A 13,085-nucleotide genomic window follows, 5' to 3' on the forward strand; every position below is an offset into this window, starting at 1 on the left:
CCTGCGTCATGGAGATCCAGCAGCCATGGTTCCATAAGACTAGTAATTTCATAAGCTCTGGTGGATCATGGATGGGGTAGATGTTGTGATGAGCCAACTCAAATCCCTGGATATAGGCCTGGGTGTCGGCTGATTTGGTCAGTCCAGGCCTCTGGGACTGCCCCCACCCCCAGGCGAGAGGCAAAGCCTGCTCTTCTGTGCCCATGCCATAGGGACTTCTGTTTCAGTGGCCAGCGAGGAGCAGGGCCAGTTCTCCTAGAGCCAGCATAGGGCGGTGCTGGCTTAGTACAGCCTTGGATTCCAACACTCTAGATTACTAGGATTCCTTGTGGTATCTTGGGTCACAGAGACTAGCCCAGAGTACAGCTGCAGCAGGACCACAAACCTAGATAGCAACTCGGGCCTGATTATCACCATGGCCCAGGTGACAGCAGAGACTACCCAGATCAACACTGCCCCAGCAGCAGCATGGCCCTAGGATACCAACAGGATGGTCTCTGATGGCTGACCAGATCCTGGCAGGTATCTGCACAGCCCTTGGTGGTAGCAGGAACCACAAACATCAAATCAGACCCTGGCTGCCATAGGGCCATTGACCCAGATGTGGCCCTTGGCAGCTGCTTGGTCCCAGATGTCACCATGGTACCAGGTGGCAGCACAGGCGGCTAAGACTGGCATAGCCCTGGTGGTGGCATGGCTCGAGGACACTGACATGGACTCAGGTGGTTGTCTACCCCAGGCATTTGCTTGGTTTTTTAGCAGTAACTGAAGCCATGGACATCAACATAGACCCTAGCTGCTGTAAGGCCATGGAGCTAGATACAGCCCTTGGTAGCAACTCAGGCTCAGATGTCATCTTGGCCCTGGGTGTCAGTTCAGGCCACTCAGCTCAGCATGGTTCCAGTGGCAGTAGCAAGGCCCTCAGCACCAACACGGCCCTAGGTGGTGGCCCAGACCCAGAACCTGGGCATCCATGTGGTTCCTGATGGGAACATGGGCCATGGGAATCAACACAGACCTTGGCTGGGGTAGGACCACAAACTCAGACGTGATCCTTGGTGGTAGCCCAGGCCTAGACACCACCATGACCCCAGGTGGCAAGTAGGCTACACACATCAGCCTGCTCACCACCATCTTTGGTTCCTCCGTTCAGCCTCTCTCCACAGTACATGGATCTCTCTCTCTCTCTCTCTCTCTCTCTCTCTCTCTCTCTCTCTCTCTCTCTCTCTCCCCTCCTTCCCATTTCTCCACTATATATTCATCATAATGGTGTCTACCCACCTGGTACACAAAGCACTGGGCAGGCCTGTGGTTGTATTCAGTCAGTATGGGACTGTAAAGACCCAGGCAAGGCATGTGCCTGTCTTTCACTCCCCTGGCCATAACGACCCAGGTGGGCCTGACTCAATTTCTTTGGTACTTCTGCACCTTTATTTGACATCCAGCAGGTTAGTTCTCACCCACATTGACTCTCTGTGGAGTTTCGAATGTGGTAACAGACAAGTATGTTACCAACGTGTAGAGCTTGTTGGGAGAGTCCTCATCCTCATTACGGTTTCTGAACAAACGTACTTGAATACTTGAATAGGTAACATGTGTAATTCCTCTGGTCGAGGCAACTTTATTGAGCTTGATATCAATATGCACATCTGGAGGCCCAATTTCCTTCATGGAATATTTCTGGATTTCTCTGAGTGCCTGAGAAGCATGCTTCTTGAAGCTCACTCCATGAATGTGCTTGTGAATGGTGATGGTGTGTTCTCGGGTCGCTACCTCATTGAGGGCAGAAGGGCCGCTCTCAACAACCCGCTTTGGGGGAGTCATTTTTGCCAGGCTCAATTTGGAAAGGTAACTGATTCAATTTTTTCCCCAAGACAGGGTTAACTGATTCAATTTTTAACAGCCTTTTTTTTTTTTAATAAAATGTTCAGTCAGACTATCACCTCAAGGAAAATAGTGTACAGTTGACTTTTGGCTTTTGGTAGTAGTGCTATTTGTTTGTTTGAGACAGGGTCTTGTGTACCTTAGTCTGTCTTTGACTAGATGTATAGCCAAGGATGATCTTGAACTTCCTGTTTCTAGTTCCCAAGTGCTGGGATTACAGATGTGTTCCACTATGTTCAACAGTAGAATGATGACACTTGGAGTGTCAACGGAACTTGAGAATCCACCATGAGCTTTCTAGCAGTAGTAGAAACTATCTGTGATAGTAATAATATGACCTTTGATAGTTTATGGTAAAATATGTCATATAATTCTGTAAAGCAATTTTTTCAAGTGACAGATGCTTGTTGATATATACTCACTCATGATCAAAGGTTCAATGAAAGTACTGGGCAGATCTGAGTTTGCTTGTTTTAAGGTTTAATTATTTTGTGTGTTTTGTTTGTATGTATGTCCTGTGCATTCTGAAACTGGAGTTATGGTTGATTGTGAACAGCCATGTGGGAATGGAACCCAGGTCTTCTTTACAGGAACAGTAATTTCTCTTAACTACTGAGCCATCTCTCCAGCTCTAGACTCATGATTTTAATGCAACAGTATGCACAGATAGCCAGTATGGTTACAGGTACCACATTAAAAGCAACTTTTAACTGGGCAGTGATAGTGCATGCCTTTAATCCCAGCACCCAGAGGCAAAGGCGGGAGGATCTCTGGGAGTTCAAGGCCAGCCTGGTCTATAAGAGTCAGTTCCAGGAAGGAACCAAAGCTATTATGCATTTATCCTTTTTTTATTCTTAATGCAGCAAAGATTATGCATATATATGTATGTATGCATATATATATATATATGGCTGTTAAAAGCTTCCTACCTTTCCATATTTGCATCTGTGAGGCTGAAATTTTTTAAAGCGTATGCTGCTTAAATCACAATGAACTGAGTGTAGAAGTTATAAAGGACTTGGGATGAGTGAGCACTGTAATTAGCAGGGAGAGATTAAAGGAAGTGATACTTGGGAGGAGACTCAGGAGGCAATTAGGAGCCAGATCATGAATGGTCTCATGGGCTGTGTGAAGGGGATGATGTTATCCTATATAGTTTTGTGTGACTCATTCTGGCCACACAGGGAGGAACAAGATACAAGGGGCAAGTGTGAGCACAGATAGGCAAGTTGGGATTCAGCTGAGGGATGATAGTAACCTGGCCAGGTGTGATGAACGGTCTTAACTGTCAACCTCATGAAATTTAGACTCATCTAGGATGAAAAACCTATGGGCATGTCTGTGAGGTGTTCCTAGAGAGGTGGGGAGACCTGTTCTAAATATGGGTGGTGCCAACTCATGGGCTGAGGGTTCAGACTGAGCAAAATGGAGAAACTGACCTGAGCCCCAGCATCCATCTCTCTCTGCTTCCTGACTGTGATGTAACGTGACCAGACACCCCACGCTTTTGCCCCCATGCTTCCTCTACCTTTTAACTGTGAACCAAAATGAACCCTGCTTTCCTTAAGTTGCTTTGGACAGGTATTTTTTTTTTATCATAACAGTGAGAAAAGCACCACAGCAGAGCTATGGAAGCTCAGGGTGGAAGTGGATGGGCTGAGGGATATTTTTGGATATAGGGTATATTCTAGGCTTGATTGAGGGGACTGAGTGCTCTGAAGATAAGGGAGAGGAAGCTGCCAGGCTCACGGCTAGCCTGAGCAACCACAGGACTGGAGCACTATTTCTAAGGTAGAAAGTCTTGGGGAAGAGTAGATCCAAGGATGAGATAAAGCATTCTTTCAACCTGGTAGATCGACGGAAGCCAGCCTTGCTGAAGAATTTCCAGATGCTAGATGCTGAAGAGATGAGGCCTAACTATGCCAGGGCACACACTCGTGGCCTCTGTCCTTTGTGGAACTGTCCATCTATTTCTTCTTGTGACTTGTGTTTTCTAGATATTTGCTTGTATTGTCTAACATGTTTGGACCAGGAAGGCTTGGGAGAAGCTGGTACTTGAGACTGGATTGAATATCTCCCCCAGGGCTGGTCACTCTCTTCTTGGAGTCTTTGCCTGTCTTGGAGACGATATCTGAGGCTAAGAAGGGGGAAGGGATACTGGCTGTGGTACCTAATCCCAATATAGCATGTTGAGATCATTTGATTATGTTGGGCTCAGCATTCTTGGCTACGGAGAAGCAATGCTGTCTGTCATTCAAAACTCCCTGTAACATACAAGACACCACTCTTTTCAGAAACCCCAGCTGAATCCTGGAAATGCTTCACAAACGTCCCAAACACAGATGTAAGGAAAGAGAAAGAAATCTGAAGCTAAGCCCAACAGAATGAGAACGTGAGAGAGCGAGATATCAAAGTCAAGAGGCCTCGGGCCAGTTCAGTAACCAAATATCTGGAGAAGAGGATTTGTCCTGGGCTGGGGCTCTAATGAAAGGTCACCTTCAAGAGGAAACGTATTGTTTGACCTTTTTCCATATCACGTCCACCAGGTGAGGCGGTATGAAGCTTCATGTGGTCACAACATTATATGCACATGAGTCTGAAAAAAAACTGGGATGAGGTAGTAGGGAGGTTGCAGTAAGGACCATGGATGTTGGTCCTGCGGCGTTTTGAATGCAAGACCTTTTCATGTGAGTGGATCTTATTTATGTCTTTAGACTCTGCTTAGAGTTGGCTGCTGTAGGCAGCTAGTGATCAGTAAATGTTTGTGGAGCTTTACTGCAAACTGACTCGTGGGGAAAATGTAGAGGAGATGAAACACCCTAGCAAGGGGAAAAACATACATAGGGAGCTAGCTCCTGTAGAGGTTTGGAAGTCTCCAGTAAGACTTTAGAGGAAAGAAAGGGGGAGAGAGGAGGGATCCTAAAGAGAAAGGGAGGACAGGGGATTGTTGTTTGAATTCTAATTGGTCTTAAAAATCTGTAGTCTGATATTGGGGTGAAAGCTGAAGGATAAGAAAAGCAGAGAAGTCATCCACTAGTTCTTGCCTAATGGAATCCTCAGAACAAAGGGCAATCCTGTCCCTACAAATCCTCAGACTGAATTCTGTCGCTACAAAATCTCAGACCAAATGCTCTGAGCTCCCATCTCCTCCTGCCTTGTATTTCTCTCTCTGCGCATCCATATTACTCTTGTCTCCAGAGGATGTCAAGGAACAGCACAGAGGTGGGTGGAAGGTCAGCTGGCTGTCCTGACAGGCGTTCTTTAGGCGGTAAAGAGAAATCATAAGGCAGTTCTGAAGGTCTAGACTCCTCTACCCGCCAAGCTCTTGCATGAACAATTGGTAATTACAGTAGAGATTGTGCCTTGAGCTGGCGATTTTGTCAGCATGATTACACAGCAAAGACACATTTTACTGAAGTCTGGTTCGTTGGCCAGTTAGACAGACATCATTTGGTGTCTGGTTATCTGTGTCTCTACTGAAAATCATCTCCAAATACTAGACTTGTTATTATCATTCAAGGTTTCGGCAGGTTCTGGCTTAGGTTCTGCCACGGAGTGACAGTGGCAGTATTGGCAAGGCCGTAGTCATCTGAATGGTTGGCCAGGCCTTTGACTCTGCTGCTGAGGTAGCTCCGTCTCCTGGCTGGCTAGTTGGTGCTAGTTGCTGGTAGGAGAATTCAGTTTCTTCCCACAAGGGCGTTTCAGTGCCCTCAATAACATGGCAGCTGTCTCCTCTCCTGCAAAAGGAATGATCGCAGAGAATGAACGTCAGTTTCTTTTAGAACTTAATCATAGACAGTCATCACTTCCACACAAAGCGTGGTCACACTCGTCAACGCTATTCAGTGAGAAGGAAGGGCTATGACTATCCGACAAGGCTACGAATCCCAGGAAGCAAGAAAAAGAATTACCCGACCCAACCCTAAGTCTGAAAACGTGTTTCATATGCAATTTCTCAGGCATAATCCAAGAGCTACAGAATCAGAAGAAACCCTGAGGGGGTACTTTACAATTGGAAGCAGCAGGAGCTCTGTGGGCCATTCTGATGGATGCCATGGTTTGAGAATCAATATAGTGATGCAAGAAACAGTCCCCACCTTCAGACGGCTTATGGCCTATTCTAAATGACCAAGCACCATGGAGCTGTACTGTAACTGCATGGGAAAGAAGGTAATAAAAATGTCCCTGGCTGACTGTTCTGGCTCCCTCTTTTAAATTCCTCTCTCACTCAGGGGCTCTGCTGTAACATGGTCTCTTTCTTGTTACCGTTAGCTCCCATTGTGCTTTCTTCTGCCACAGAGTGAGCTGTTAATGGACGTGACAATGTCTAATGTGGTCCCGACCACGGTGGTTGCTCAGACAGTAGTTCACTTCCCTTTGCCTTGCACTGTGTTTCAAACCTGGAAGACCTAGTTCCTTCACTTAAACAAATTAGAACATTTCTGCAAGGCCTGACCCAGGGCCCTGGTTTCTGAAGGCATCTCAGATCCTTCATCTGCCACGCCTCCCTTCTGTAATTCTCCGGACACTGATAGTCTGAGTAGAGTACTCCAAACTCCTGATTTTGCCTGTACATTTGCCTTCTGTTTTTCCTCCTGATTCTCCACTTAGGATGCTATCTGCAGCTTTCAACACAATGCGGAATTGTCTCGTTAATTAGGTTGATCTCTGATGATGTTTTCTGGTCTCTTCCCACTTGCTCGTCATATTGCAGTTCCGTCTCGACCTACGTATTTAAATCACCAGCCTGTCTCTGGGAGAAAACAACCTCTTGTGTCAAATCCCTTCCCATTGCTTTGTCTTAGCTTATGACAGTTGTATATGGCCCCAACATACACTCTGAACTAGTAGGACAGAGTTCTGGCCTACATTCTGATCTCTGCGAAACACAGCTGGAGGTCGGTACCCCATGGTCCAAAAGACAGTGAAATTCCAGGAAGCAAGACCTGGATTGTTTTTTTTTTTTCTTCTTCTAGGTAGCCAGTTACACAATTTTTTCCCACTGATTCAAACTCCAATTTTCTCATTTGTAAACTGGTGCACATTGCTGCCCACAAAGGAAGGGTCGTAATCTTTTATGTTAAGAATAAAGCTGAGTGTGGTGCTCACACTTCTGATCTCAGCACTTTGGAGGGCCGAGCAGGACGTCAAGGCCAGCCTGGAATAACAGTGAGACTCTGCCTGAAAACAAACCCTCACCCAACAAATGGATATGCAAAGGTATGATCAAGCGGGACTGTAAAATGATCCTAGAAACAACACTAAAGCAGAAGGGCAAGCAATTGCCTGCTAGGACCGGAAGCAGCCCCTGGCTAGAAAAGGGGGAAAGTGGCTCACTAACTACGATTTGCAGTTTTGAAATGGTTATCAGAAAGAGCAAGCGGACCTAGGCAGACTGCCTTTGAAGAAGTGGGCAGCGATGATAGGTGGAAGCAGGGAGGGGTGGAGGGCGGGGCTAGGTCAAAAAGGTGCCATCAATGGGCAGGACCCTTAGCCCTTCAGTTTTGTTTCTTGACTCTCCCAAGGACCACATTGCTGGCTTGCATCTTCCCAGAAAAGGGAAAAGGGATTGAGGCAAAAAGAGAGGGGAGAGAGGGTTTTGTTTTATCCTTTGAATTTGGACAGCCTTATTCTAGCAACTCCCTCTAAGCCTTTCCTTCCTTACCTTCCTCCTCTATTTTTTTTTTCTTAGACTATTTTTATCACCAAAAGTAGATATCACTATCTCCAGGTGTAATTCCCCTGTACCAGTGCTTGGTTGGATATGTAAACATGCTTCACCATCTCACATTGTTAGAGCTGGCAAAGCTTAGGCAAAGAAGGGTGGATGGGGCTTCACAGCTAAGCCGCTTGGCAGGATCTGCTCGAGGGCAGCTGTTGCCCCATAGTCACCTTCTAGCGAGGGCTTGTACCTGCCTCTCACTTGCTAAGTGATGCCGGAGTCCCTCTAGTTTGCTTGAGGAGAAAAACAGTCGTCTGCCTGGCTCCTGTTCAGAGAAGGAGACAGCTGCTGCGGTGGGAAGATGAGGGACGTGGAATCAGGAGAGTGTATTTTGTCCCAGCCCTGTCACTAATGATGCTGATAGCCTTGACGGAGCCGTGGAGCTGTTTTGGATGTTGCGTCTTCACCTGCCAGATGGAAGGCACGGATGATCCCTAAGGTCTCCCCACCTTTATGGTGTGGGACTATATGAGGAACCTCCACATTTGTCCTGTGCCCTGTGGCTTTGCGGACTTGTCAGAGGGTAGGGACGTCCCTGTTGCCTTCTTGAAGAAAAGGATTTAGTCAAGAGGCACATTTTGTTTCTAAAGCAGAAGTTTATTTAACAAAGCAAAGCATATATTCCATAAGGGAGATATTGTTACCATGGTGCAGCTGTGGTTTTCCTTGGTTTTCTCTTGTCTAGCTCCTTGCCCACCTGGGATGAGGTTCTGCCCAGCTCCTCATCAGCACCTCTCCCTTTCCTCACCACGAGCTGGGATTTCTTTGTGTACCAACATTCCTGCAGACAGATGGGATTCACTATTGTTTGCACAAAAGAAAACAGACCAATGCTGTAATACAAACACCTAGCAGCTTACATGCAATTCATTATATTCTAAAGCTTTTATAAACAAATAAATTCCTCAGAAGGTAACCTCCAGGGTCCATCTAAACGTGGGTTTTCAACAGACTCTTCAGCCCAGTGTCCTCGGACAAAGCGATCATTCCCAGTATTAGTTTTTGCTGATATATTTTACTCTTGGTCAGTGAGGATTTTAATCTAATTTATCAAACAACTCTAACTCTTGCTGTGTGCAAAAGCCAATGGCAGACACTTCAGGCAATGGAAAGAACAAAACACTCTCACCCTAAGGGCATAACTTTGTGTATTTATTGAACACTTGTATACTTTAAATTATTTGTTATTCTTGGATAATTTCTTCACATATATAATGAATTTTGGTCATTTTCACCCCCTATCACTCTCTCATCCCCTTCCACTCCTGATGAACCCCTTCTTCTTCCCAGCAACTCCTCCTACTTTCTTGTCTTCTGTGTGTGTGTGTGTGTGTGTGTGTGTGTGTGTGTGACTTACTGAGTGTTATAAGGGTTGCCTACAGGGTGTAGAGTTATCTCCTGGAGCATGTGAGACTTAACAGCAGCTCTACCACTGAAGAAGAAGACTCTTCTTCCCCAACAGTCACTAACTGCCAATAGCTCTGCAAAGAGGCAAAACCTTGTGAACCTTTCCTAAGGGGGACATAATCTTGTATAAAGTGCGTTTTATACATTTCCCCCCCAGGGGTCTTAAGCACACTTCCATCATGAGAAGAGTGAGGTTGATTTTTTTTTCTTTTTTAACAAAAAACTAAGTGCTGGCCACTGTACTCAGCACTTTCTCAATGTTTTCTCCTTCAGTCTCTGTATCAATTTCGGTTTACAGAGGAAGAAACTGAGGCTCAGAAACCTCAAGAACATGGTAAGGGAAAGTGACCAGCGACGATGCAACAGAGACACAGGCCAAGTCTAATTGCCTCCCAGATCCATGGTGTCAGTTGTCTGCTTCGTGTAAAGTTGATGGTTCCTAAGCATGCTTGAGTGATTCAGTCAGTGAAGAAAGCATGCTTGAAAGAATAAACAATTGGGGGCTGGAGAGATGGCTCAGGGATCAGGAGTGCTTATTGAGCTCCTGCCTGAGACCCGAGTTTAGTTCTCAGCGCCCAGGCCAGGTGTCACACAGCCACTTGTAACTGTCTCCTGGGAGGTCTGACACCTCTGGCCCCCACAGGTGCACTCATGCATACTCACACCCACACACAGAATTTAAAAAACGATAAAAAATACATCTTATAATAAGAATCAGTAAATGGAAGAACTTTGGAGGGGCTCCTGGAGAATCCTGGGAATTGTAGACTATTCTCTTTCCCTCATCGTAGCACCTAAAGCTATGTGTTTTCGGTTCTGGTCTTATTTTGCTTCAGAAAGGACACTCACACCACTTGGAGTGCACGTCCATCTACCCTTTCGTCGGAGTGGAACCTCAGCTTTACGCCAACTGAGTAATTCCATTTCCTTTACCTTCCCGCCCATTCCCACCCAGGGCCTGCTTCCAGCCTCGCTATTACACAGCTCATTTCCTGGCCTCAGATACCCTGAGATGCACCCTCAGGATTACTTGCTTATCTCCCTTCCAGATGGTCCAGCATGGGGACTAGCCAGAGGAGCAGGGAGGCAGCTCAATTTATTTATTGCTGGGCAGCCTGTTCTTGGCATGCTCATCCGTCTACAGAGGCGTGCCAACTTGAGGTGACCCAGAGAAACCCGCAGAAGAGACCCAGGCCTGCGATACCCTAGCAGTGATTGCTTCTATCGAGTCCTCCAAATGAGCGACTATGGGAGGAGCCCTGCTGGACACCCCTTGGTGTCGTTTCCCCAGAGATGCTACCAAGGGAGGGATGCCTTTGAGTGTGGGCCAGGGAGGCTGGGAGCTGCCTCAGGCCAGGCAGCCACAGTGAGGTGTCCAGCCTTTCTTTCACTGCCCTCTCTCCTGTGGTGTGGCCTCTGTGCTCACACGGGGAGCTCGGCTCACCTCAGGACCTCTCTCTGCAATTCTCAGCCCTGCCCCAAGAAAGACTGAGCTATGATAGAAATATGAAGCCACAACACAGCATGCTGACCTAACCAAACTGACCCTTCGTACCTGCTGAGGGAGAGAAGGGGAGGAGGGAGGCAGATTTATCCAGAGCCTCCTATTGTGAGCCATGGCTGTACTGTGAATGGTGATTACACATGGTTTGTTTTGTCATTGTGACAACTATCTTCTGAGTTGGGTCTGAGGATTCCCACCTTACTAATGAGGTAACTGTGCTGAGAGTAACTTAAACTTATTCTCATAGCTACTGATGAAGCTCAAAGTGAAAGCTGTGCTATTTTCACGGGGGTGGATATTTCATCCCTGGCTCTTACCCTTTCCTTTTCTTTCCCCGTGCTTCCTGTCATTCTCTGAAACTGCCTCCAATCTGTACTTCTAGAGTCGGGAGGGAAAGCCGCTTCTTGTGTGTGTGTGTGTGTGTGTGTGTGTGTGTGTGTGTGGTGCATGTATGCACATGTATGTATATGCCTTCACACGCAGCATACATTAATGTCGTGAAGAGTATGGGGTGGAGGAGAATGGCTTATGACCCTCAAGTCTGCGGCAGGGTCCGCAGAGATGCCTCCTTTCCACAATGTGACCATTTCTTGTTCTTGATCTTGCTCCTCCTTTTCCCCCCTAATTTGGGGGTGTTGTGTCTTTCTTCATAGAGGGACAACTTTAGAAAGTCCATATGTGGTACAAGATCAAAGCCAACTCATTTTATTCAATCCCTCTTCTTCCATACACTAAAAAGCTTTTGGAGGAGAAAATGCTCTTTCAGAAAATTACACCCTGCATCTCCTTTTCTGCTGCTCCTGGGGAGTCATTTAAGATGGAAATTAGAGCCCATTATTGCACATTTAATTACCCACCAAATGAGTGGCATGTTTAATGGAAATGGCAAATCCTCCAACATATGTGAGATTTCTATGTTACAAAATAATTCATTAACTAGAGATGTGAGTTGCTGGGGCTGTGTCAAGGGAAAGACAGGGTTGAGGAATGGGGTCAAGGATGTACGAGTGTATTAGTGGGCAGTCCTGCCCTGAAGACTGCATCAATACAGGATTTGATATCAACAGGCTTTAAGGTGAAAGTCGCCTCCTCACTAAAAAAAGAGCAGAGATACAAATCTTGGGAGCACAGGATCCTGGATCATTGGTCCTCGGTTGAGTGGGGCCAGCTGTTGCCCAGCGCTCCTCCCCATCCCCATGCTCCTAGCTCACTATGAAGTCTCAGACAGTACACAGAAGCAGGTGTCTAGTGCATATGTTGGAGGTGGGCTTCAGAAATGCTAGGGAAAAGGGAACATTTTTAGCGACAGTTATGGAGGTGCGGTGGGGCAGATGTTAGCAATCCTTCCCTCTGTCCCATGTTCAAGCTACATAACTATTTAGCGTCAAATTCAGGCTATGGCTACATCTTGGGGGTATTTGCTCATTCATGCAACCAGCCAACATTTATGGAACATCTGCTATTTGTGGAAAATCTGTTTATTAACTCAACCATGCAAGCATTCAACCTTATTAAATACCTATTAGTTATTCATTTCCTTGTTCATTCATTTGCGTTAAGTGGCGAACTAACCAGAAAACATATATGGACTACTGATTCACTTCTTCACATAGCTAGCCAGCATTTTATAAGGTACCCATCTATCTATCAACCTACCCACCCACCCAGATATGTACTGAATACTAAACACATATTCATTCAAGAAATCAAATCATGGATAAAGCAGATACTATATAACAGGCATTGTGCAGGCATTTGGGGAACAAAAAACATCAAGATTCAAGACACGCCTTCAAGAAATTTAGAGGCAAATAAAATTTTTAGAAGCCAACACCGATTCTGCATTTAATACGTGTGCCCAGAGCTAGGCTAAGTACTTTACTGAGACACTCATTTCCATGGTAGGAAGCATGAAGAAACTGGCATACAAAATTTCCAGTGTCACATAGGCTTTAATGACAAAGTCTCAGGGTTTGAACACAGGCAGAGAGATGGAAGAGAATCCACTGCCAACCCGAACACTGCCTCTCTGCCGGGATATACATCCAGTACACAGAGTGGTAGCAGGAGAAAGGGAAGATGCATCTTTTCTGCATAGGGAGATAGAGAAGTTGTCATCTGACCTGGGATCTCAAAGGTACAGGAGCTGGTAAATTAGAGAAAGAGACAGGATGCGTTTTAAGCTAGTTATACCATTGGGAACTGGGGATCGTAAGACATCCAGGACATGGTTTCTGTGCTTAAGGAGCTTCCAATCTCATAGGTGTGATATGAGACCTGGCCACACAGGAGGACTTCATCACAGGTGAGAGTGTGATGGATGGCTGATGGGAAGTGGTCTGAGGGGCAGCATCCAGGTGCTACAGATGCAATCTGTAGAGTGTAGCAGGGAGTGAGGAAGCGCTTCCCAGGCAGAAGTTATCCGTGATGCAGTCACAAAGGTGACAGAACTTAAGGCAGACCTTGGAGAAAGGCTGAATAGTCTCAGGACAAACAGACCTGTAGAGATATTCCAAGAGCTGGAGCAGTGCAAGAGAAGCTGTGGTCTAGAAACAGCATGGCTCTGAG

General features: G+C 46.3%; 1 protein-coding gene across 1 annotated transcript; it reads right to left on the reverse strand.

Moving 5' to 3' along the window:
* Window positions 1-1,449: 1,449 nt before the first annotated feature.
* LOC126509951 (60S ribosomal protein L31-like) lies at window positions 1,450-1,824 on the reverse strand. The gene has a single exon (XM_050156184.1). It carries the CDS (start codon window positions 1,822-1,824, stop codon window positions 1,450-1,452), a length of 375 nt encoding a protein of 124 aa, XP_050012141.1.
* Window positions 1,825-13,085: the final 11,261 nt, after the last annotated feature.

The sequence above is a fragment of the Alexandromys fortis genome, unplaced genomic scaffold (genome assembly GCF_014885135.2).
Source record: "Alexandromys fortis isolate MF-2015 unplaced genomic scaffold, M_Fortis_MF-2015_v1.1 scaffold_89, whole genome shotgun sequence".
NCBI lineage: Eukaryota > Metazoa > Chordata > Mammalia > Rodentia > Cricetidae > Alexandromys > Alexandromys fortis.

Bases quoted from the DNA above. Each gene is read 5' to 3' on its own strand.
- LOC126509951 (XM_050156184.1), bottom strand. From the start codon at position 1,824: ATGACTCCCCCAAAGCGGGTTGTTGAGAGCGGCCCTTCTGCCCTCAAT.